At 37.4% G+C, this 27208-nt stretch overlaps 2 protein-coding genes across 3 annotated transcripts in view; one reads left to right on the forward strand and one right to left on the reverse strand.

Moving 5' to 3' along the window:
* Window positions 1–740: 740 nt before the first annotated feature.
* Window positions 741–27208, forward strand: part of LOC134819309 (tetratricopeptide repeat protein 41-like) — a 32653-nt gene continuing 6185 nt past the window's right edge. For both annotated transcript variants that reach the window (XM_063829202.1, XM_063829203.1), the window contains exons 1-18: window positions 741–875; window positions 1083–1208; window positions 1418–1509; window positions 6019–6168; window positions 8399–8567; window positions 15288–15370; window positions 18433–18558; window positions 20821–20964; window positions 21365–21469; window positions 21837–22058; window positions 22223–22384; window positions 22623–22697; window positions 24477–24603; window positions 24752–24918; window positions 25104–25229; window positions 25498–25572; window positions 25813–25977; window positions 26140–26214. In XM_063829202.1, the coding sequence (XP_063685272.1) occupies window positions 749–875; window positions 1083–1208; window positions 1418–1509; window positions 6019–6168; window positions 8399–8567; window positions 15288–15370; window positions 18433–18558; window positions 20821–20964; window positions 21365–21469; window positions 21837–22058; window positions 22223–22384; window positions 22623–22697; window positions 24477–24603; window positions 24752–24918; window positions 25104–25229; window positions 25498–25572; window positions 25813–25977; window positions 26140–26214 (2316 nt within the window). In that variant the 5' untranslated portion in view covers window positions 741–748. The remainder of the gene's footprint in view (window positions 876–1082; window positions 1209–1417; window positions 1510–6018; window positions 6169–8398; window positions 8568–15287; window positions 15371–18432; window positions 18559–20820; window positions 20965–21364; window positions 21470–21836; window positions 22059–22222; window positions 22385–22622; window positions 22698–24476; window positions 24604–24751; window positions 24919–25103; window positions 25230–25497; window positions 25573–25812; window positions 25978–26139; window positions 26215–27208) is intronic.
* On the reverse strand, window positions 23043–24009 carry LOC134819310 (uncharacterized). Its single transcript, XM_063829204.1, has 3 exons — window positions 23782–24009; window positions 23377–23498; window positions 23043–23268 (listed from the first exon to the last, which is right to left on the reverse strand). Exons 1-3 carry the CDS (start codon window positions 23911–23913, stop codon window positions 23124–23126), a joined length of 399 nt encoding a protein of 132 aa, XP_063685274.1. The 5' UTR covers window positions 23914–24009; the 3' UTR covers window positions 23043–23123.

The raw sequence follows: 27208 nt of genomic DNA on the forward strand, positions 1-27208 counted from the left end.
TATTAGTTTTTTTAGATTAAATAATAATCTTGGAAGCAACCGCTGGTTATAAACCATAAACGGCAAGGCTTTGCATTTACCCAAATTGCAGTGCACGCCGCCCGCACAGCAGGGTCAGCAGGGCCCTTCATTAGGCCACTGCCTCCCTTGCTAAAATTTTTGGTGCCCTCCTAATTTTACTGTGATGTTTTTGCTGTTGGACTCCTTTTTTGGTACCTTTTTGATGTTGCTGTTACCAAACAATGTTTGAACCACTAAATATTTTATTGCATCAAAATTTCTGCTAGATATGTAGTGAGCACTTTTTTCCACGTTTCATGTCACCCTGATCATTATGAGCCGAAAATATTTTATTCATGTTTTCATGTTTTCTATCCCGATTTCAAAGTCCCAACCTCACCCTCGATATATGATCTTGGAGTCGAGGCTCCCCTTTGTAATTTGATCTCAGAGGGCAGGCCTCCCCTATGCTTTGCAATACGAGTTCGGAAGCGGGGAGACTGCCTTTCCATGTACATATTGAGAATGCAGAATGACTCTGGCCAAAAACTTTTTGAGTCAAAAATTTTCCTGGAAACTACTTTTCTCCATAGTGCATGTCACCCTGATCATTATTAGCTGAAAACATTTTTCAGGACCTAGCCCTCGAGAATTTTTCCTGGAAATTAATGAAATTTCTGATTGATATTTTAGCTTCAATAATCAGCTTAATGAATTATTTGAACACTCCCCACAGTAGTTAAATGAAATGAACAGTCAGATTAAAGCCCCATGTTGCCCGTTTATCAGTTCCACATTCAGAGATTTCCAGGAAGAACGGGACTACCTTGTCAAACATATATTCCCTGAATTACAACAGATTTGCAAAGACAAATGTAAGTAGGACTGTTATCTTTATTACGGAATATTAAATGAGCTAAGTTTAACCTTCACTTTTTATTTTCAATTTATGCTTTGTCCTTAACAATATCCGAAACAAATTGCAAATGTCTTAGTTGTTAATTGTTTTGATTCAGAATTAACATTTATCATCAAATCGTTTTTCATCAATATTCAGTATGTTACGGATAATTTCCTTTCAGGTACATATTTTGCACCAATAGATTTACGATGGGGTATTAATAAAAATCAGTCACAAGAGGGCAGGGTGATATCTCTCTGCCTGGACTATATTCATGATGGTGCTCCTTATTTTATTTGTTTATTGGGTAAGCATTTTTATATTTTATTTCCAAATTCTGTTTTTCACGGAATTTGTGACATGTTGAATTACTTTTGTGCCTAAGTCAATTTCTCAAAGTCAAACGCCCATCTTCTATTCATAATTCTGGATATCTTTTTAAATTTAAATTAATTATCTATTAATGATTATAATTGAATTTGACTTGCTTCCTTAATATAACAATTGAATGTTCAGGGGACAGATACGGATATCACTATGATGAAGAGAGTTGCGATCCAGCCAGTAAAGAATGGTTCAATAAAAATCTCTTCGTTGCATCCAAAGAGGTGAGTTGCATATTTCCCACGAAATCACAACGTTTTTGAGAGCGATGGCTATTGCTTTGATACAATGCAATTTAAAATCACTATCATTGTGTTTTGTATAGGAGTTTAGTTGTATAATAACCTGCATTTACGTATCGTAATAAACAATCGATACTTTTAGACAATCCATGCGTGCGACAAAGACTGATGCGAGGTTCAATAGAAATTCAACTTTATGACGTAGTTTAAACAATTCATCAAATTAAAAGATGTGACGTTTACATTCCTCATAAATGCGCACAAGCTAACGTCATTACTTTTTGTTTCGTTCAGAAATGAGCCTCGGCTAGAGCTGTATTGTTTTCCCTTTCTATGGTTGCTAACCTTTATGTCAAAGACTGTTGATAGAGCTACAAAAATATGTCGTTTGATAAAAAGAGGATTTTAAGTCTATTTTTAGTGACAGCAGCCACAGAAATGCTGGTTTCTTATACAATGCAAGGATATAGCTGAATAAATGTTATACATAAAACGTTAATGTATGATAAGAATTTAAAATTTATGTTACCGTATTACAAGTAACAATATTATATGGGGATGTGGGAATATGGAAACATTATTACAAAAAAACACCAGAAATCTGAACTCTCTACATTCTTCACTGTCTTGATGGATAAATTACCATCAAGTTGTGATCTTGCTAAGTGATACTCACATTTACAACTGAACGATTAGATCCACTCTTGAAATACAAATAGTTTAAGTTCTTAACATTCCATGATGTCACAACCCAGGTAGACATTTAGGGTCTAAATCTACCGGCAGACCCTCAAGAGGCGTGTTCTCATAATACTTAACAATATGTACGGTTATTAATTAGACAGCCATATCCTGAATCGTATTGTCACTTTCAGCCTGCTGCTGGCGTCACAAAATTTTATTGTTTCCAGTGACGTAACTTTTATAGGAAGATCAGAGGCGGTTTACGTTCGAGGGTGCGGCTTGTTGTAAGTTCATCGGGAAAATTTGTTTTTCACGGCTGGAATGAAAGGTGAATATAGCTCGGTGGCCGACAGAATGGACGGCTAGTAATTTGAAATTATTACTTGATATCGGCTTATATATGTGTGAAGCCTTAAAAAGTACATACCATAAATTTAACTAAAGGTATTCTAAAATTCCACGAATCTTCACTGGCTTGGAAAAAAGAGGAGTTTTAAATATCTTGTACGACTTCGATGAGAGTTGATTTTTTCAGCTCCTCGCTCCTTAGGGTGATATATGATTTTTTAAAACCACTCAGCCGGCCGTTCATTTGAATCTCCTTTTTACACTGAAGCCCCTCTCAGGCCCTATGCAAAGTGCAAACATTATTAACAAATAATCATGATCTGTGTAGCTGTGCAGCTCTGCAATGTGCATTACCATTGTCCGACTCAGATCATTATTTCTCAGAGCTAAGGCGTGGTTTTTCGTTAGCCTTCTATTTTGTTGAGAGAAGGAAGGTAGCAAGACGTGAACGCAGGGCTATTATAGCTCATATCTCAAACGTGTCATGTGTGTGTCTGTGTACTGCTGTGTCCGGAATTTAAGTCCTGTTTTTCAACCTGGGCGTGGTTTTCCTCATAGAAAATTTACTGGAAGTAAACTTGTGCGTTGAAAAATATCACATTACATATATCAATATGGAGATCTACACGAGGGTTGACGTCAGTTCAGTGCAATAAGTTATTTACAGAATAAGACAGGTTTGAGCTGACATGTTCCAGGGTAAATATGATACTGAGTTTTTACTAAAAAATAACTTAAACCACGTACTTTTTAAATTTAATGAAATATTGTGCTGCAGCAGTACAAGTAAACTCTATTGAATTCTACAGAATTTCTATTAATTACAGCTAACTTGTATGATGTGGATAATGGATATCAGCAGTAAATGAACTTGATAGTAATAATAACATTTATTATATAATATAGTTGGCGAGCCTTTGACATATCTCTCTTTATGTCGGTCGGTCAAGGGCACTGCAGCCGCCTGACCAATGTTGTAAATTTGTCTATCATAATATGTATTAACCGTCCTTTATATCGAATTTTCTTTAAATTGTAAGATCGCCCTTCGTTTTGAGTTGTTCGGAATTTGGACACTGTGATATATTTATGAATTGGGTAACCTCTTTGGATAATTTTTTTAGTTTTGAAAAAGTATTCGTTACAAATTTTCCTATGGAAACTTAGTTGCCGGTAATAAAATATTATATAGCGAAATGAGCTTAATTTAAAAATGAAGTATTCAAGTCAAATGAAAACGTGACCTTTGACAAAATAAGGTAGTATAAAGGTGTTCTGAACCTGGTCGAACATCATCTGTAGATCAAGGCTATAGTTATACCACATTGTATTGAAATATGAAAGTTGCGTACGCTGATTTAAAATAAATTCCTAAAGGCAATCTTAAGTGCAACCAGCACCTCCCAAATATCCAATATCCAGGTCATAATAAATAATCCACATTACTCGATGATGACCTCTGACGACTGACATAGCAACAGTTTTGTGTTCGAGAAGATACGTGCACAGTGTAGACGTATCTTCTCGAACATTGCTTCTTTTTATGATCTTCTAAATATTGATATTTCGTCACGAGCAATTAACACTGCGAGTAAAACCAATAAGTCAGATACAACAGATTTAATTATTAATTAATAACAGATTTAATTATTCACTGAATTACACATTATATCCCTCCTTCCAGCTAATTAACCGTGTAATTTCGTCATCAAATTTGTAATTGCTTCCCACCGCTGGTTTACCAATTACCATTGCAACTGCTGACCATGACTAGTGTTTACCTGGCGCGGCGCGTGAACATTACAAATTGGGCTTGTTACTTAATGATAATATGAGGGAAGGTAGACAGTGAGACTGGGGTGGTCTAAAATCACACATTGTCACATTTTGTCCACCCTAAAGTCACCACCCTCAGGTGAATATGTGACAATTTCTGACACGTGACGTCACGTGACCAGCTTCACGGTTACTAATAGCACGTGAGATGACTGTGAATATTGTTAGGGTTAATTCGGTTATATAATAGAATTGTAGAAATGGAAAGCAAAAGTTGCAGACGAATATGCCCAGATTTGCCTCTCTCTGTTGTTTGACGCAATTATGTTGACCTAATTATGAATCTAACGAGTAAAAGTGTATCTCCTTCAGACTGACAAATTATGTGGCGAAACTTTTCAAGCCAGGACGGAAAATAAACCGGATTTATGCATCCATGTACAGTTGATGGCTGATGTCCAATACTGTAATTGAATTGTGTACAGTTAGGAGAATGCATCTGACATTTACTGCCTCCAAATTTTACACGCTTAAATGGCTGAAAATATATGAAAATGCGGCACCGAATATATAATTTTGCAGTAAATTCTACATTCTAATTAAGAGGAACATTCAAGAGAATTATGTTAGGATCATTGGCGACAAATGATTGGAGCCAAGGCAGTAAAAATCAGCTCAACATAATTACATACAGCCGACTTGTGGCCATTAGAAATGAGGTGCAGGCGCACGGCTAACTGAAACTGGACACTGGGTCAGGAGATAAGACTGTTTTCAAATTGTCCGGCCTGGCTGTCTGCTGTCTCTCACTTCCTGGAAACTTCCCAGTGCTACTCCACACTTCTTCACCCCTCATTATACACTAGATCTGACCCAAATCCAATGGGGTTCATACTATGGTCCCCTGATTACTGATAATGGTTGCGCCTTGTGCCCCTATCTGGGTGTGGTACTTTACTGACTTGTCTTGTGTAGGGGTGCACTAAATGTTATGTTCCCTCCCCCACCCCCTGTCCCTTACTAACCTCCCACTAAATGTTATGTTCCCTCCCCCACCCCCTGTCCCTTACTAACCTCCCACTAAATGTTATGTTCCCTCCCCCACCCCCTGTCCCTTACTAACCTCCCACTAAATGTTATGTTCCCTCCCCCACCACCTGTCCCTTACTAACCTCCCACTAAATGTTATGTTCCCTCCCCCACCCCCTGTCCCTTACTAACCTCCCACTAAATGTTATGTTCCCTCCCCCGCCCACCCCCTGTCCCTTACTAACCTCCCACTAAATGTTATGTTCCCTCCCCCACCCCCTGTCCCTTACTAACCTCCCACTAAATGTTATGTTCCCTCCCCCACCCCCTGTCCCTTACTAACCTCCCACTAAATGTTATGTTCCCTCCCCCACCCCCTGTCCCTTACTAACCTCCCACTAAATGTTATGTTCCCTCCCCCACCCCCTGTCCCTTACTAACCTCCCCCACCCCCTGTCCCTTACTAACCTCCCCCACCCCCTGTCCCTTACTAACCTCCCACACAAGCTGCTCCTTGACAACCCTCTTATCAGCTCATGGTTCGGGTCCCACGATCACACACTACTCCAATACTCTAGAATAATCTAAAATACTCCCACAAATACTAAAAATACTGCTAAAATCTCCAGCCACTAACCACATCACCTCCCTCAGGGTCACCCCTGGGTAACTGAGCACAAAGATAAGAGCATAACAGAGATGGAGATAATCGCCGCTCTCAAGTACGCCAATTGTACGCGAGCTTTTTTCTACTTCCGAGACACTAACTACATCAACAAGAAGTTCCCTGATGGCCCCACTGAGGTTCGTTTTTTTTGTTTTAAAAAAAATTAAAAACTGAGGTTCGTTTTACCAACACTTTGGCCTCTGTAAACTTTATTTTTAAACATTAGTCTTTCTACCAAGTCTCTGTAAACTCTATTTGTAAATTTTAGTTTTCTTTCACTAAATGTTGTTAATTTCATTCAATTATTTTGAAGTGTTTTATTAATGCTGCAGTTTTTGATTAGTGATGTTGTTTTTGTTCTTATGATTTGTTGGTGGGTGTATCTTTATTTATTAGTGCAGTGTGGAATAATATATCAATAAACCTTCCTATGATTCCTATATGATACTTTTGAAGTGTTTTCTGGCGGTTTCTTGTTAATCGTAGTGTTTTATATATACGTATATATATCAATAAATATATCAATATATCAATAAATCTTCCTATGATTACTATATAGTTATAATTAAAGTTTTTATTTTTTTTGAATAGATTTGTTTTTGAGATGAGTTAGTTGTTTGTTGCTGGATATTTTCACCTCACCCTTTAGAACCGCTCTGACATGGTTAGTACCTGACACTTGTGTCAGTCGCTAACCATATGGGCGGTATACAAGCACACTATTTCATTTCATTTAAAGCTTACTCTGGATATATAAATGTAGAGTTTAACAAGAGTACGCTAAACCTTGTTTTCGTATAAACAGCACACTAAAGATTACAATATTAGATTTCATTTCTAATTCCATAGCACAGAAATGCATTTATACTCAAGCCCGAAATAAAACATTCCGCTATCTACACAGTACATAACATAAGACTTGAATTATTTTTAGACATAGTCTTGAGACTTAATGATACGATGAGACGGCCTTTAGTCCTGGATATCCCCAAAAATTGGTCTTCCAAGGTCATTATAACAAAATCTAGCTTCCTTTCTATAATAATGGCCGGTATACTAGAATAATAAGGCTGCTAGACTGGCTCTACTATTCATATCCAGTTATTCATTACACCGACCTGACGAGAGCTACTGCGAGCTGCTGAGATGCTGAGAAACACGAACGGGTAGATCTCCGTAAAATGCTGTGTCCGTGTACCTCCCTCTATACTGCCTGTAAAATGCTGTGTCAGGATCCACGTTAGAGTCCGGCTGGCTCCACAGTTGTTCATCTACATAATATCTCTGTGTAACCATAATCTAAATTACGATGATTATTCAAATTTCAATAGCTGAATTTTGCAATTCACCATTGCCAATTTGCCTGCATAATTTAACTTTTACTGAATTAGCTTATGCTATCCTTAAGCCAGCACTTGGACAACCCTACAAGTTCCGTTTTCATAATAATATGTTGACAAGTGTTGAGCAGCCAGTTGACGGTAAGTCAGGCCAGTGTCACGCCGTCATGACAACACCGCCTAGTTACCAGTAGCGACACCAGGAAGTAGATGTCCGTGTACCTCCCTCTATACTGCCTGTATAACTCGCCCAGTACTTACTAACCTAGTTTTACAGGACCACCTCACAGACTGCTCATACCCATATAAGGGCATACATTTTCATGTTCTCATGAAAAGGGTGTTTGCCCTAATAATGCCGTGTTTTCCTGGGCAAGTGTGATTTGATACCACTTGTTTCTTGTAATTAACAGGGTTTGCCTGATCATGCTCCGTGGTTTAATGTGATGACCTAACACGGAAACTGTTTCTCCCTGGCACTTCCAAGATCGGGCCCGGGACAGTATGTACTTCCTAGTAGCGGGACCCATGTAATCCTAGCCGATCAATATTATTCTCTGTGATATGTTACTATTTTTAGAGGTTTGCAGATTGCACAGAGAGGGCTCTCACAGGAACACAAAATTGTTCAGATTATTGACATAAATTGTCCAACTGGTTTATATCGAATTAACTCGTACTTCAATCCAATTGGATCTTAATAAGAGTCTGTAGTCGATTATCGATATATCGATTAATCACATTATTGAACCCCCACTCCCTTGTAGTCCAAATGTGAAATCGGATTATAATGATAAGGGTAGTCAGAGGCTGAAGACCATGGGTCGTGTATTTTATCCAATATATTCAGAAGTTTAGAAGTATTTCCCTTTCTTCCCCTGCCACTGCCACTGCTGCTAATATAAAATAACTTAATTACACATATTATAAAAAAACTTAAATACACATATTATAACCATCGGTTATTAGATTATAATCCAATCACTTGAAAAACCCCCTGTCATTTATCTTTTATTGTTTACCTCAGGAACAACGACGGATTTACGGCACAGAAAATGAGAAATGTGCCCGAAAACTGAAACACTTGAAAGACCAGATAACCGCGTCAGAGCGGGTCGCCAACTTTGCATCCCCAAAAGAGTTGGGAGATCTTATCTTACAAGACATGAAGGCAGCTATCGAGGAGGATTATCGAGGTAGGGAATCTGCAAATTCTTTATTTACTTGGTTAAGAAAATTTTAGTAAAAGAGCTGAAACCAAGAACTTTCAAAGTATTTCAAGAATATTTTAGAATGTTCATTTTTTAAACATTTGCACGTACTGAACATGGCAGTGTGCAGTACTGCGAAGTATGTGCCACATATTTCCTAATACTAGGAAAATCATATCAATTAAATCACGAGGCTTTTCACCGACTAATTCTTGGAATTTTTCTACTTCACTGTTTACCTTCAAAATCAGGATATATAAAATGGCGGTATGATAATTTTCAACGATAATTTTTAATCACCTATTTTTAAGTTACAATACTGTACTGTGTTCACGGTTCACCTATAAACTGCCTCCCTGCCCGTAGCTAATGAAGCATAACAAAATAAGATCCTTTTAGGATACCGCTGCCGTACTCCACATATATATTATATCAAGTTTGATTCCAACAACTCTCATGTTGAATGCCAAAGAATTTGATACCCAAATATTTTAAGAAGGACGGAAATAAAATTCCCGATAAACAATGTAAAGAATGTTTGAGTTTTAGCTGTGGTCCCTCCCCGGGAAAGTGTATATACAAAGTACACATTGTACTGTTCCTACAGAATGTTGCACACACACCTAGCTGTAGTACATGCTGTAGTGCGTTCCTAGCTGTTTATTTGTTTTGAAAGTGCCTGGCTTACACGTTGAAAGTACACACCTATATATCTAGATTAAAACGGTCTTCTCTGCCAAAATTGACGAGTTATGAGTTTATAAATAGCGTTTTGTACGGACCTTCAAAGAGGGCAGTTAATTGTGAACCAGATGTGACGAGGTCTATGTACCATATTATTCAGGACCATTCATTAATAAGTATGAATAAACTCACATGTAATGGAGTTTTGTTATGGATCAGTGTTCAAGAGACCTGCAATTCTAACCAAACCACCACGTGACCGAGTTTTAGAATGTTGATCAGTAAACTGACATGTTATTTGCAGCACCTGCTAAAAATAGCTCTGGTACAGTTTACTAAACCACATTTAGGAGACTATTTTAAGTATAATCTAATTGTGGAATTCGGTAATTGGAGACCTCCGTCACATACTGAGCCATGAAATTAGTATAGATTGAAAGACAGACACATTTACCGCACCAGTCAAGTTTGCAACACGCACCAAAAGGGTAACTGAGGGCCCGAGGGGTGAGGGGTTGGATCAAACCTGGAGGGTGATCTAATGTACTGATTGTTCTGGATCAGCGTCACTGGGGTCTGGGGCCGGGGTCGGGTGTTGTCTCTCTTTGTCATCTAGGGGCCCTTTATGACTACTTCTTCTACTCCCCAAACCGGTATAATAACCGGTCTGGTCTCACAGAAGGAAGTAATGAAATAAAATAAAATGAAATACAGATAAGGAATACGGCCGACGGAGTACATTGTAACTACATTCCACATATTCCTGTAGTACGTGATTGTACTGTGCACTGTTGTGTACATAGTCTAATTGAACTACATCTGCGTTCTGAAATTTGATGGCTACAAATGATTAAGATGAGATGTTCGTTTAAATTTCATGATCAGCTTTTTTGAAACATGCTCTGCTGAAAGACATGCTCTGTCAGTAGAAAATGAAGTGCATTCCACTATGTTACCTGATGAAAGTACGTGCTCCATGGTTATCTTAGTTCCAAAAATTAGTGTGCCAAAAATTTGGGTGGGAGATTTGGACTTGATTATTTGCCATTTATCTAATTTGCCATATTAATTTAATTTATTTGCCATTAATTCGAATGCGAAAAATTTGGGCGAGAGGGCCAACCAAATCTTTGGTCGCTCTGAGTCTACCAACGTCCAACATGTGCAGTTTTGTGGGTCTACCAATATCTTCTGTAGTTTTATAAATTTACCAACAGTCTTTCTGCTGTTAAAAATTCGTCTTTGACTTAGTTAGTTGACTAAGTTATAACATGACTTGGGGTACAAAAATAGCCACAAAATTGTCAACATGTTTTTGACAAGGAAACGTCTCAAAGACATACATAAAGACATGTAACACATTTAGTTATCACAATATCTCATACTATTTTAAACATTAAAAACACACCGGTCTGGCAAATTTCAAGGGCGTCAGAGGATTCTGTCGGTCTGAAACAAATCGTTCTGGAAAAAACTTTGAATCGGATAAATTCCTAGCCAACATCAGACGGTTAAAATGTAATATATCCGGGACGGTTCTTTATACAGAACACATAATATTATTAGTGTTTTACATAATATTACTCTGTGCCCGTCGCGTGTATCACGTACAGCATTGGAGAGGAACACTCAGGCCATGCTGTTATCATTTTTGATTCAATCTCACCTCAACACGTCTATTCTTAGAGTTTTCTTGCACAAAATAATCACAACAAATAATGATCTGTGTAGTGTCCCTACACTAGCGCTGATGATGAACACTGACCTCTGTTATTATTACTTACTACAGTCTCGTGTAAAATACCGGCCTGTACGCGTTATTATAAACAGTTGTCTGGCTTCAGCGTGTAGACTTCCGCCGTGATTCATGCACGGATTGGACCCTTGTTGAACTGAAATACACTCTTTGCCCGTTTTACGACCAAGGGGACTACACTTTCTGGCAAATTTTAAACAAAATTAGGACCGAACCAAATGATGATTTAACTGTCCCCCACCCTTGGTACCTCCGAACCCTCGCACGAGGTCTGTTTGTCGGTAGACGCGTGCCTACTCGAGCCGGGCTGAACTTGCTCGTCAAGTTTGTTGTTTAGGATCTTGTGAGAAATGTTTGGATCGTGCGGAATGTGTCGGCTGGTGGTTGTTCAGGAACTTTGCACCGTTTTAAACGTCACATTCCCCGTTCGTTCCCACCACATATTATTACCAATTATCGCTTTCGGCTGTCAACAGTGAAAAAATACCTTTAAAAATGCGGTCATTCCGGAAGTTTTAGCGCTGATCTCCGTACATTTTGTGAAAGTTATAATTAGCTTAAGGACCCTCTATCTCTCCTCTCTCTTTCTCTCTTTCTCTAGCAAATACTAATTTTACAAGAAACATTACATCATGTGCTAGTGCAGATCTCCACTGAGGGGGTCCCTCGCTAGCAGCGCTGCGCTCGATTTATTGTGCATTACGTCAGATTTAAATCTGTTTTTCTCTCTTATATAGAGAGAGGGAGAAGGGCTGGCTGTTCAAATTAGTGGGATGTCTGGAGATTGTGGTGGTATGACCTAGTTGGTGGAGGGTTAAGACCTGTGGAGCTGATCCTCCCAGACAGCTAGCTCCACAAGGGTAATGAGCATTTTGGAGAGGTCAGGGCTGTTAGTTCTGATTGTAATCGAGAGAGGGCTGTATTGTGGTGGTGGAGCTGGAGTATTCTGACAAATGGTAATTGGGGACTGCTGACATGTGCTGCCATCTTGACGACCAACTTTCGTATTTTGTAATCTTATTCAGATTTCAGAGAGTATGGTCAGAGCGCACCATTGGTCATGGTGGAAGCACCGCATTGAAAATTCTAACCTAATCATGAAAATTACTATAATTTTGTTGCGCAGAGTAAAGTTTTCTAGTACCGTAAAATTAAGGGTGAGTGCAGTTCATTGCTCGTTCTCGGGCATGATGACACCCGTTCTTAATTTGCTCCAAATCTCGTCAGTTGGTACACCTGTACTTTCAGCCAATGACAAGCTCAGAACTAATGTCACGTGGGCGTGTTATCGTCACGTGACCCTAAGAACCAGTGTAATAGGGGACCTTGTTATACACTAACCGGAGCTGGGCGGGGGTCTTCTATCAATTGACAAATTGTAACTGAGTGACTTGTAGCGTCAGGATATTGCAGTGATTTAAACTTCTAGAAATTACTTTGGATAAGTGTAAATCTTATTATGGGTGTTAGTAAGTGTCGATAAGGGCGGAGTGTGTTACTTCTTGGATATTGACTCCTTCGTAAATTATTGTGCCTGGAGAATGAGAGCTGGAGGGTTGATAGAGTACAGGCAGCTGTCCTTCATTAGGTGTTTTATAGCGATTAATATGCTCGTGTATTTATAAAAGTGGAGTATGTGCCGTTTAGTTAGGCTCCTCCTCCAGTTACTAAACATTAAACAATAACGACAAACCCTGAAGCAGCGTTATTTTAGCGCCGAATCCTGACTATACTTCGTGTTTTATTCATATTGTGAATCCTTAGGTTGGAATTATCTAATTTGGTTGGTTTCTGTGCACCTCTTATTATTCAAAGAGTTGAGTCGAGAGCATTATGGGAAAGTTCTGCGTAAAAGCGCAACTTGGGTACAATTTGTCTTGGAAAGTAACATTTTTTAAATTAAATTTATATAGATTATTGCAACAGTTTCTTAGATGTCGTCTCGCATTAAAGTTATAAATAAACCCGTCGAATAATAAAGAAACTTCTAGAACATAGAAATTCTTAAAAACACTGTCAGTAGGTATGGAAACGCAAAAACAAAAACAAAAGTCAGATCATGATTAGTTTTGAAATTTCTATGTAGTGGTTCAGAAACATATGATCTCAGAGAACATCTTTTGTTCTCATATTATTAATATGTTCTACATCAAGGCCAAGGCTCATTTACTAACCCTACGCCTTGGTACAATAATTTGTCTTCCCGTTCTCCTTCGTAAAATGAAAGAGATCCTGTAAAATGTCTAAATTAGGACATCCTAGGTCATCTTTACCTCCTCGGAGTATTCTGACGGCTAATGAACTAAAGTCATTATATTTTAACCTATCTAATGAGGCTAATTTTTCTCGAATATGCAGTTTGCATCATAATTGAAAAGTGACTTTTTTCTCATGACTAAAAAGACTTTCTCCTCAAGTGATGATCTAACAGCATTTCCGAGATTAAGCCCTCCCACGCTGCAAAACATATCGCAGCTCTCAATCCACGAATTAGGCTCCAGCAACACTTCTTTTATTATGTACAGTATATTCTGTAACTGTAGTGCTGGAGCGATGACTTGTCTCACCACCGTAATGTGTTATTCTTTATTGATTGGCAAGCAAGCTGATCAAGAGTTAAAACTGTGGCGTTATTGTCACTCAAAATCTAGCTTGTATACGATGCAATATGATCACAGGAGGCATGGATTCGATAAGAAAGGATGCTTTTTAGCCGAAGGATCGTACATGTAAATGTGGATGAGTTTTATTGGCAACTAAACCCTGCAAAAAGTTCACTCGATTCCTTGAGGTCTCCTTGGATTGACTGGATCCGAGATTTAGACATTAAGTCTTGATTTTTGGCGAACAAATTTTTCGGGAACTAACTTCACGGCTGCAAATAATTACTTTCATTGAAAAACTCTGGGATAAACATTATGACTTAATCCAGGAACTGAGGAACTGGTCGACAACCCCCAGTTACAGTTACAAAAACCCTTTTCATTTGTCCAAAATGTAAATTGTAATGAGTTTTACTATGAAATCATCCGGGAATAAGTTCACTTGATTACTAAAGGTCTGTTTCGACAGGCTGGTGCTACGTCTTAGACTTAAAGTCTTTTAGATTACAGCCCTCCAGACTGTTGTAATGCCAAATATAAATTAAACGCCAAACAGCTACTGAAATACATGTCTGTTGAAGATAAGTCGTAAATCCAAGATTGTGTCAAATTCGAAAATTCTTAAAATCTATCAAAACTCATTCAATCAGTATTAAATCATAATGAGTTAAATTGTGAGGTAACCCTGTCACAACCCTGGAATAAGTTCACTTGATTCCCGAAGGTCTGTTTCGAGTGACTGGTTCTACGACTTAGACTTAAACTCATGTTTTTAGACTATAGTAACACTTTAAAATACAAATTTAACGCCTTGAACACTTGAACAGCAACTGCTTTTCCTGTCTATGAAATTATGACGACACTTGCCAGAATCTTTCTTACGGCTTTCGACTAGACGCCATGTCTATTTCAAATAGACACAATGTCTACAAAAATAACAAATATTGGTGATCATAGTAACATGTTGTGTTCCCCTCCCTGGCTTGGGTTGAGAAGAAATCTTGCTTACTGAATTATCCGCTCGATTCTCACCTCTCAGAAATACTGCTAAAATTTACTTTAAAGTATTGACGTACCCGGAGAACAAGGTCCCAAGTGAAAACAATAATTAATACAATTTATTACGTGGGTTAACCCAATGACGTAGAATCACTACGTAAATGGACATAATAATAGAAGTATTATCATCGAACTTTCGTCTGAGTGGAGAATGAAATTTATTGTTAGGGTCAGTCACTGATTAAATTTCTCAATTTCGATGTGATGACTTGATCCCCACATAGCTTACTCTACTGTAACCCGGGTCTGTATTTTTTGGTAACATCTGCGGACGAACTGTGGTTACCTCCAACTTTCGCTAAGTAATATCAGCTAAATTTGCTAAATTCTTATGTACATGTAAGTTCTTATGTACATGTCCATTGTTCATGAGTCGCTTTAGATGGCTTGAACTGAATCTTTAGATTTTGAGTTCTCTTTGGCTATAAACATGTAAAGCGATGTATAAATTTCTAGTTATATTATTATTAAATAATGCAACTACACGATTACAAATAAAATAATATCACCACCCCATCTTCAATCTCTCAATGCTAAATCCCTCCTCACTCCTATCTAACAAACTTATTAAATTACCATGCTAACTTCACACTCTTATTACAGACAGCGACGTGATGGTGCACCTGCCTCATCTACCACAAGCCCTGACCGAGCGAATACACAACCTCAAACCTGAGAAGAGAGAGGTGATAAGTGATAACTAGCTGTTATTCTCACCAACTTTTACATTTTTAAAGTTATTTATCTTTACCCCTTGCTACTTTTTGAGAAAAATATTTCTCTTTGATTATTATAAGTTATATTATGTAAAATATACACTGTGAAGGGAGTATAATATTATATTTATAATTTATATTGGGTAAAACTTGTAAGGATTCTTGTAAGGATTGCTTGTCTTAATACGGACTTGTGGTCGTCTTCACATTGTAAATATAGCACAATTCCGTTCTACTTCACAAAATACTAAGTTTCATGGTCCATCCGTCATTGGTGAAATATACTAAAAATAGACCTGCAAAAACTTAGGTCACTCGCCATAATAAGAAGAAGTTCCTTCACTGTCCCATCTTTCAAGAAAATTACAGATATGACACATATCCATGTAGAGTATCTTGGAGGATTCTAAAGATAGCTACATGTGTCGGTTGTGACGTGAAAAACACACGTTATCAAGACGTCTTTGAACGTAATAAACCGCTGATAATTAAGCTGATTAACGATTTAATCTCTAGTCTAGTTAGTATGATGTGCGTGACGTGAGTTGTTTGCTACTCAGCTTGCAAACTTTGTGGGACGATAATAATTGTGCTGACGAAACAGTAAACAGTAAGCAGAATAGTAAACAGTAAGCAGAATAGTAAACTTACGTGAACGTTTTTCACGGTGTTCACTTAAACTGCATGTGATGTGACGTGAGCTGATTAAACAGTTTATTTCCATAATATGGTGCTGCTATAAAGGGGGCTGTGACTCACATTTGTCTTGGCACATTGGCAAGTTGGAGCGAGTTATTCTTGTGTGAGATGTCAAAACAAATGGGCAATTCCACGGTAAGGTTCCACTTGGTGAAAATGAAAAATGTTAAGATAGGCACCTAAATTTGGTTAAAATATGTTCATTAGACTCTTAACCTTACAGGTCAACAAAAGTTTTTTGTTTCATATTGCATTAACTTTTGATTTTTCTCATTCAAAGGAACACTACTCGGAAATGAAAAAAATCATTCAAATTTTCAAAGGGCCATAGTTTGGGTATGCAGCAATATTTCTCTATGAAATTCCATACACTTAAGCATAGGCATAAGAATGAGAGCCATGCAAAGTTTCAAAACCGTTACTCAAATACTTTTTCTAAAAAATTTCCACAAAGATGGTGTCGCGTCTGTCACAAAATTAAGCAAAAAAGTTTTTTCAGAGCCACATAGTGCTATTTATATTCAAAAAACCACTGTAACCTATCTCTTCTGAAGGTAAGGGAGTACCGTAGAAATTATCAGGCTTGTATCTTTTAAGAAAAAAATTTTGGAAGGGGGGTCCCAACTTGTCGCGTCCGTCACATTTTTTTGAAAATGCTCCAAAAAATCTTTTAACAGACTTTAAATGCATTTTTGTTAAAGCTGAGACCGTTCTTAACAAAACGATGTTGTCAAATCGAAAATTGGACAGAAAATGACTGAGTTATGTATAATTTTGTATATATGCCCATATATGGGCGTACGGCTCACTTTTAGCCATTATTATCCATATTTCCATTATTTTGACTAAAACCAAGACAAATTGAAGTCAAATAAGGTTTGACTATGTTGACTAGACTATCAAATAACATCATATACAATTCAATAATTAAATTTACTGAGTTTTGCCATTTTATTTGCCTTAACCTTTTTCAGGGGTAAAAGGCACAAAAAATGGACTTTACCCTATTTTCGCATATTTTTGAAGTAAAAATTCAATATCTTCCACATTTTAAACACTAAAGTAATGAAACTTTTGGGAGATGGTCTCAACAGTGTGATGTGTTGAACAGAAATGAATGTTTTACCAGAGTTATAAATTTGTTCAAGTAGAGAAATAATTGCTGCCCCTAGATTGATACCCTCGCGTATGCCCAAAATGGACGATTTTGGCTATTGCAGACCTCGTGGAAGTACCAGCGGCCTAAAAATTTGCATAAATATAGAATGAAGGTCACTGAACAAGATAAAAGTGTCAAATAGAAGATTTGGAGAAATTGAAAAAAAAACGTGTGTCCGTCACAGTCACGTCTGTCACAATTTGAAAATGGCGCCACGCAAACAAAAATTGAGCAATCTCCAAAACAATGGTATCTCAGAAATCCCTAAACCTTTTTCTATCACTGCATGTCCAAATTAGAGATAATAGATAACGTTTTGAGATAGATTTGGGTACCTTCTGAGTAGACACCCACAAAAAGTGTCATATTTAAGTCGCGTCCGTCACAGGGGTGCTATCTCAGAAAGTAATAATGGTAGGGGTCTGAAATTTTCACACAACCTATAGAAAGGTTAAATGTGGACTAATAAATAGTTTAAGCTGATATAGAAGCAACATCCTGAGCACAACATTCGTTTGAACTTTTAAAAATGGCATAATCGTGGTGTCCGTCACGGTGGAATTGCCCAAATATCACATACGGATCGGTTTGGCAGGAATGTAAGTCCGATATATTTGTCGTGCAGTACTAATTATAGAGCCATCGGAATATAGCATATATTATCATGAACCCCCTCCAACAATCACACATTTATGTTTAAATATATTGAGCTGACATTTTCTTTGATTATTATTTATTATTGTACTGAAAATAAAGTAAACCGCACTATGAAATACATGGCAAATTAATCAGACTGATCACTATTGCATGGGATCTACAGATTATGTGAATTTATCCTGCATATTTAATGATAAACTAATTATAGCACTTTAAGTGTTCGGGAATTTTCTTAAGAACATGAACTGTTAAAATTGTGACCGTCCTAAGACGGTTTTGATTTAAGAAACCATGGGTTTAACTCATCTATAATAATAACCATCATTTTGATCATTACGCCATCTAGCACCCAATCTGTTAAAAGTGTTTTCTCTAGAATGTGTATTATTTAAATTATCTCCGGATATAATCTTATATAATGTGAACATCATTAGTGGGGTTAATTAATTAATTAGTGGGGTTAATTATATGAGAAACCGTGGGTATTATACAAGTCATTTAATAACCATTATTTCAGATGATTTTAGCGCACCATCTGTTCGAAGCCAGGAACGGAGATACAAGTCGGTTAGCTAACTTTGGGTCCGATCTGATCGTGGGTTTAAATCAGCACGCTGCGTCCATTGGTCAACCTAAACATAAGGTACGTTCAGTTGAAAACTCTTCTTAACGTTTTTAACTATTTTTATAGCTGTTGTACGTTTTTTGTATTTATTTACCATTTTACATGTATTTTTAGCTGTATTATTCTCCGTGAGTCGTGGCATAGATCAAAGTACTTGTATTATGACCAATAAATCAATTTTGTAAACATTGAAAGATGTTACGTACGATATTGGTTGCAGAGAGCTTGCGTGCTGTATATTATTATATAGTAATAATATGATATTTTTTTACTTTAACACTTTTTTACTTTTAATACTTTCAACACTACTAGTGGTATAGATATAACAAATAATTTGAGGAAACGATGTAACAGAGTCGATATATTTTAATGTTGCCATGGGGTCATCGTGGTCCGGTAGTTTCATTGCGTCCTAATATAGTGAATGAAAAGAGCTGCAGGAATCACTCTGTGTGTGTGTCACTTACTGTGTTATTTGTACCAATTGTAGTGTTTGGGGTTGCAGGATCCCGACTCCAATTGTCTTATTGTTTTGACTCCTTCTGCAGCGAAAAATATGAGATCATCTCGAGTACCCGCTCTTTGTACAAAATACCCCTAGAAACCACTCGTAGAACTAGACATCTACATTAAGGAGCATCAAACGAAACTTAAGGGATTAGGGATATCCCTTATATATAATATACTCCCTTATATATTTACTCTAGACTAATACTAATACTTGATGAATTTATTCAGTGAAACTCCATTTTCGGGTATGAAAGAAATGTAGCATCTCAATCAATTGTTATATCGTTATAATGTGTCGTGTCCCAGCTATCTCCCTTACTCCCTTATAATAGAATGTCGCAAAAAGATTGTTGAATCGGAGATAATATGTGCGATATTGTTTTCATCCCGCGTACTGATTTGCCAAATCTTCACCATCACTGCAGCTGCATTACTCAAAATCTGAAAATCAATTTCCAAGAAACAGAAGGTTAATCGATTTAAAATCTAAGTACATATCATATTATTATTATCTCAGATTATAGTACAGTGCGGGCGAAGATTATACCAGCATGGAAAAGTTAGCAACATTTAACGTTAACATGACATTTGTTTACATTTTTCATCGAGTAATCTCATCAGACCGCCATACCCTTCCTTTTAAAACACAATCATGTACTCGGTATTGTAATTTTACATAAATCTAATGGAAACCCTACAAAGGGTCATGTAATAACTCTGCACAACATTCTTTTCATACCAAAGCTACCAATCACGTAGCCGAACCAGTGGCACGGGTCACCGATCCACCTATCAGCTCTCAGTTTAGTACCTAGGCTGTGAAAAGGAAAACCGTGTCTATCATCTTACTTCGACCAAGGTGTATCGGAACTAGCTCTGCTCGGGCGTCAGTAAATTCTTTTAGTTGTGCTCTGGAATTTAATACGTTCTACTGTTACATGTTGAAGTTTGTGTATAATTTTATGCACATAGTGAATAATATGTGAGTGTATAGTTTACATATCGTATATTATATATACTTACAATATTATATACCAGTAGTTGCGTGGAACACAACTTTTCTTAAGCTAATGTAATGTTAATCATCCAACTTTACTAACAAATTCTGGGATGTATAGTAAGATGCACTGCATATTTCATGACATGAAAACTTGTTCAAAACACATTTGTATGCAGTGTACAGTATGATAAAGAAAATAGTCTGCAATATCAATTTTGTGTATTATACTACTATGTCAAAGTCTAATTGGAAGGCTTGGTTGCCGTCTATTACCTCTTGCACTTCACATACGGCATGGTCCGGGATGATAATGTCCACGTTTTGCCATTTCAAAAATAAAAGGGTCATTGTGTTATCTTGTCAATTCAATTAAAGGAGAACTTTCACTATGACCATTCAAATTTCTTCTTTCTTGTTCAGCTTTAATTAATTTCAGTGCCTGCCGAACTCCCACTTTTTAGAACGGGCGTGTGTTAAAAGATATATTGTTCTTCTGTTCTTTAGAACACTGTCTAGGTAGCAACTTACATGGATCAATTTTTGGGCGGAATTCAATTAATTATTTCTTTATCTGCTGCTTCTTAAGAATTTCTACTTTGCGTAACGCGCTAAAGCATAATCATACACCACCAACCACTACTAACAAAGCGCGCGCATTTTGTAAATCGTGCGCGCGCGCGTGGTTACGCCCGTTCGTTCGTACCGACAAAACATAAATAAACAAACGTGATCCCTTTGATCGAAACACTTTATTTACTCTTTATTTTCAGCCTATAATGCTGATAAGTGGTGAACAAGGGTGCGGCAAGTCGACCCTCCTGTCCAGATGGGCTCTGCAGTACGGCAACAATTCGGATATTCCTCTGATAACACACTACATCGGATGCAGCAACTACAGTCGTGATCTTTCTCATGTGCGTATCCAATGTGTCGCTTAGCAAATATTGTAAACAAACTCCTTTTCACCATCACGTAATTCTTTTATCAGCAGGAATGCATTTTCCTTGTTTTGGGTGTTTTACTTTAGGATAAGACAAATACGTAACACCAAGCTTTTGCGTCATCAAGTTTATACGTAATTTTTTTATTTACCGTTTCATTTGCATATGATTCCTTCCGCACAATGGTCATATATCACCAATTATCGCACAATCCATGATGCACGCACATCATACAAACAGAGTCCTGCTCCACGCTAGTGAACTAGTGATCTCTAGGATCTAATCGCTGCTGCACCTTAAACGTTTTATCAGATCATGACACAACATCTGTTGTTGGTCACTAATGACTTTCTATAACTGGTAATTTCTTCAGATGCTGGAGAACGTGCTACAAATTCTAGGCGTGGATATTGATGAGAGCGGTGGAGAAGATCAGCTGATGACCGAATGTACCAGGAAACAGTGGAGCTCGCTTCAGGTTTGCAGGATTGTGCCAATCATTAACTCAATTAAAGCCTTATGTTGCGTGCACGTATTTCAATTATAGCCATTTTGCGTCAGCCGTGACATTTTGTCATTAGTGTTTATGTAATTGCAGTGTCAGACACTTAGACAGGCCTTTTTTCGGCTGACATAGGAAGGAGTAAAGAACTTGTAGCGACATATCGTCATTGTACAGAACCTTTATCCTAATCACTTCCGTTAAAAAATCATTAACAAATGAAAAATGTCATCAGCTGTCATAGTTCATTCGTTAATGATTTGTTAACGGAAGTGCTACCAGACTATCATTCAAATTGGTAAAATGAAAACCTGCCACAAATTAATTCAAACCTCGTCACCAGGACAACATCGAGCTGTTTAACCGGGTAGTACAGGCCAAGGAACAGAAGTTCGTCCTGGCTATAGACTGTCTGGAGAGCCTGTCAGCTGACAGTGACCACGCCCACGTGTTGGAGGACTTCACGTGGTTACCAAACAACATTCCAGACACGTGCAGAATCATCATCACGTGTACAACTAACTCGCCGCAGTATCAGAACTTTACTGAGAACTACAACAGTAAGGTAAGGGTCTGAGACGGAATATTCCTTTGAACTGTGTTATTTTTTTAAAGAAATTCAAAAAATTCCCGTAGAAAACATTAGAAGATCAAAAAATCCACCTTGACATGACACAGACATTTTATTAACCTTCTCGACCCATTTCATTACGTCTTATTATAAACTAGGGAGAAAATAACCATGTCGAGTATCACATGGGCGGAATATCAGACGTGGAACAGAGGAAAATAGTGGTACAGAAACACCTGGAAACATATTGCAAACATCTGGATCCTCAACAGCTCAATACCATTTGTAACACCAGTCTCAGTCACAACCCTATGTATCTGGTACGAGAATATATTATTATAGCGCCAATTTTAAATGTTTTGTTGTATTCCCAATTCCAGACAGGTGGAATAATATTTGATTTTAGGAAATATTCTCCATCTTTATCTACCAAAATAATCAGCCCATCTGCTATCTAAAACGTGAATTTATAACAATTTCAATTTAATTTAAGTTGGATATATTTACGACACACCACATGTTTAAAAACAGGTGTGGTTATTTTATGTGGTATCCCAGGTCGCTGTGGCAAACGAACTCAGGGTATTCGGTATCTACGAAAAGGTAGATGCTCAGATAGAATCCATTGTGGAGGTAAGATATATTAATTTGTTGATAAAATCAAAATATTTACAATATTTACATGAATTCACACTATTTACATTATAAGTCTTTGGAATTGATACCATTATATTAATAGAATAGCTCGTATAGGACTCACGAAATTGTAAAAATTAGAGCCGACATTTTTCTCAGCTATTAATAGCATCTGTTGAGAGGTAACAAATTAGTAACACAACTAAAGAAAATCACATAAACACTAATAATTCTAAGCCATCTAATAGCGATTCGGGACGGCGACTTGCCTAAAAATAAAACGGAGTAAACTAACTGTTCAGAATGTGTCACTTTATGGCCGACTAACAATTATATCTATTTATAACTGTATATTATACATATATTAGGTCTATAATATATGTTAGGCCTAACTAAATATATATTAGGCCTAACCACGACCTGCTAATTGGTCCGGTCCATGTCTATGAAGATCATGAAAAGGAAGAAGTAAATAACGAAAGGTAGAGTAATGGTCAGGACTGTTAGACTGAGAATACTCTGAGATTTTGAGCTGTGACAATCCCTTATCTCTTTTATCCTTTGGAATCTGAAATATTTACTCGATAAAACATTAATATTCCTCGTATAATTTATGATCGCACCTTCCAACTAGCGGTTAAAGTTTGCCTCCCTACCGACAAAAAGAGTTCCTAACCTGAACTCGAGCTCCTTGATTCGTCTCGCAATCTTGTCGTTTCCATTTTCCAGTGTGAACTCCATGTCCTTGTACTCATCTTCTTCTTTCATTTCGTGGTGAACTATTTGTGCTAGGATCTTCTGTAGGAAATGAAACAACTTTAAGGAAACGTCCAAAACGAGAAAACAAGTGAGCTAGAATATTCTGAAAAAGCAAGAATTTTAATATTGGTTACTTCGCGATTATTCTGATAAGAAAGGTCTAACTAAGCGTATGATTGCCGATCTGTGATGACGTAATAGTCCGGCAGTCTCTCGGCACCACTAAGACGGGAAGCTAAAGATGGATTCTGACGCGGACTACCCATACCAAATGAAGCGGTCTATGACTGACCCTGAACAACAGTGACTTAGTGTGACTAACCTGCCTATCGGGCTCTAGAGAGTAGTACTGAGGCTGTTTCCTGATGTTGCGGTGAGTAATCAGGTTCATCATGGGAGCGGGAGGCGGTGCACCTCTCAACCGCATCGGAGCAGAACTGTGACTGCCCGGCATCGCTAAAGTTCCTGGTTTTAACTTGCCGTGTTTTAAGTTCCTGGTTGTGGTGATCTAAGTCTGTGTGACGTTTATAGAACAGAGAACAAAAGGATAGTGTTAGTAGTAAGTAGAGTCTTGTGAGCTAGCGGAAAAAGAGCAGACAAAGTGTGGAGTAGACAAAGTGTGGAGTAGACAAAGTGTGGAGCAGGCGGAGATCCAGTGTGCTCACTGCAGCTCCTGATACTAGAGAGCGGGAGGCAGTGTAACAATGCAGCGTCTTATTATTATTCATGCTCCGGTATAGTGCCCCGGTTTATATTCCTACATTATGAAGATGAGGCTGAAATTGGCCAGGATCCAAGTGCTAAAACTTCACAAACGTACAAATTGTCAAACTAAGGTTTATTAACATGACAAATGGAATAAATTATAGATCCTTCCTGTCACATTGATTGTAGGCACGAGATAAAACAAAATCTCTGTTTAAAACGAAACTTAAAAAATTAGCAAAACGATTCGCCTTAGTATTTAACTCTACATTTAATCTACATGAATCCCTTTCTCAATCCAACCCCTTTCAGGCTCCAACGCAAGAAACTCTGTGGTACAACATCTTCATCAGATGGTGCAGGGACTATGGTTGGGCTGACAACGTAAACAACAACTGGGTCCAGGATGCGCTCTGTTTCATCGCCATGAGTAGACGAGGTAAAGGCATAATATGTATTGAATCCATATGATAATCTCCAGACAATATAATTAACCTTACTGCACTGCACCCACTGCATGATACTTGAATTCAAAGTAGCAATATTGTCAAATATCATTAATCAATTAACTCACTCTTGTCTTGTAGGGTTGACGGAGCAGGAAATTCTGGGTGCTTTACAGATGAGTGGGTACAGGGATACAACTGAAGTGAAGACTGCCGACTGGGCTTCATTTTACAGAGCTGCTCAAGATTCTCTTATCAAGGAGCACACCGGAATATTTTCACTTGCTCACGGTTGTGTTCAAAAAGCGGTACGTTCACTTTGCAAGTATCTCAAATATTTTGGCTACTTCATGAAAGTGGCGTAGAACTGGCTTACAGTAGTAGCTTTGGCGATAGGAAATCAAATCAACAACCGATTAATAATTACTCGATTAACTGTCGGCAAGTTTCCAATTACTTATCAATAAGCAGGTGTTAAACATATTTTTCACAGGTGCTATGCTCCGTAATGGGCGGAACCCCCGAGGTTAAACTGGACGAAATCAACCAAAAATACTCCAACCACAAACTGAAACGGATGCCAAGCTTCTTCCGGAAAACCCACAATTGTTATCACACGGTACGAGCTTTGTATGTTTAATAAACACACAATAATAATATGATAAACGCACAAATTTGCTTCACTAACAATAAACAATATACAATTTATTGTTTGCTGTTAGTGAAGCAAATTTACTTGCCTTCGTGTCGAAGACCCCGTATATATTTTAACGTTACAACAAAATATGTAACGCTACAAACATCATCTGAACCGCCACACTTTACTTTTAAAAGCAAGATCAATCGAACCTGTCGAGTTTATCTAATTTAACTGTCACACATTTCAGAAACTTGCCAACTACTTCCAAACTCAGCCCATCAATTGGAGGACTTTAGAAGAGTTACCCTGGCACTGGTCTCAGGTTATTTAATATTTTATACTTTACTTTACTCTGACTAGAGCGGTTAACGATAAGAGTTAATATTAGACATTTTAATATGTATTGCTGAGGTAATTACTAATTAGGTTGATTAAAACTTATAGGAATCTTCTTACGTTAACCTCATGATTGTTTGCTGTTTCAAACAATCATCATGTTATATTTGAGGTTTGATATATCATCTTGATTCTTGATTAAACTTTTAATTGGATTGAATTTCAGGCCCTTCGATGGAAGAAACTGCACAAAATAGTGAGAACACCAGAATATTTTGAGTTGTTCCGCTCAAGTTCCGAGATCAACCAGTTCAACACATTTAATATAGATCTGTTTCGGTACTGGGATGAAATGAAGCAACATGCCCCTAATCTAGACGGTCCTGCCGAGGTGAGTTTCAAGATTTAAATGTATGATAACTTTGTATGGGAATTATTCTCTTGATGTCTTCATTAAAATAACTAACTAAATAATTGTGCAATGGTATTAAATAATTGATCGTTAATTAAAGTAACTAATTAAAGTAATTAATCGAAGTTATTATCCCATTAGACGTATAACAGGATGATGCAACATGAACTGACTCAGTCGCTCAGTGACGTCACATTCATGAACGATCAAAACGAGGTAAAAATCAATTATAAATATAATATAATAAATATAGACTTTTTAATTAGCTTTGCATAATATAACTCTCACATGTTATTTCATATTGATTTTTTTTCCCTACTCTTGCCGAAGGCAAAAAGATCGTAGGGAATAAGTAATCGGGTTTGGATATATGAGGTGGCCCGATGGACCTGCGATGATGACAAAAGTCTGCTCCTTTGAAATATAGACCACTCCCCTATAATTATGTGTATAGGAAGCGTCTGTTATGCTGCGCGCGACGCTAGCCATGTGTTAATTAATTACAGCGAAATTCCTCCTTCGCAAAGTTATTTTCCGCAATTTTCTGGATTCATTTATTGTTGATGCGCGGCGCTGCATTGTTCAAATAAATCGTCAATTTTTACCATGCACGAATCCCACTCATTTATAAACAACATAGTATGTAAATATGGTGCACTTTTTTCCAGTCACACTTTTCACACAAAAGAATTAATGGTACAAGTACATGGTAGGGAAAATTGATCGTGCGTGGTTTAACCGCGGCGAAATTCTTGTTAAAACTGGAGAAACTTTATAGAACAAGTAAGTAACAACGATTAAATTTTGCTGCACAGTCACTAATAATGTAAAATATAAAACTTACATCATGTCTCAAAATCACCATGGCTTGCAAGTAAGGCTTTCAGATAAACCCAATTTAATCATATTACTGGGTTTCTACCAAGCAAAAGCCGCTCTCAGCCAGCCGCTTTCACCATGATGCTTAATATAAGTATGACGTCACTATCCTATCAGACAGATTCCATAACCAGTCTGATAAATATCTATACTACTAAGCATTATTAGTTTTAGCAAAATATTTAAAATAATTAGTGATAAAAATCCAAAATTGATTTTAACCAGGCTACAGTATTCAGCAACTGCATAGTCCGAAAATGCAGGGCTTGTCCGTGTTGGGATGAAAAAACATTGTTAAAAACAGGAGTGAGTTGTCATGCTAAGTGTGCTT

The sequence above is a fragment of the Bolinopsis microptera genome, chromosome 8 (assembly GCF_026151205.1).
Source record: "Bolinopsis microptera isolate Bmic1 chromosome 8, MBARI_Bmic_1.0, whole genome shotgun sequence".
NCBI lineage: Eukaryota > Metazoa > Ctenophora > Tentaculata > Lobata > Bolinopsidae > Bolinopsis > Bolinopsis microptera.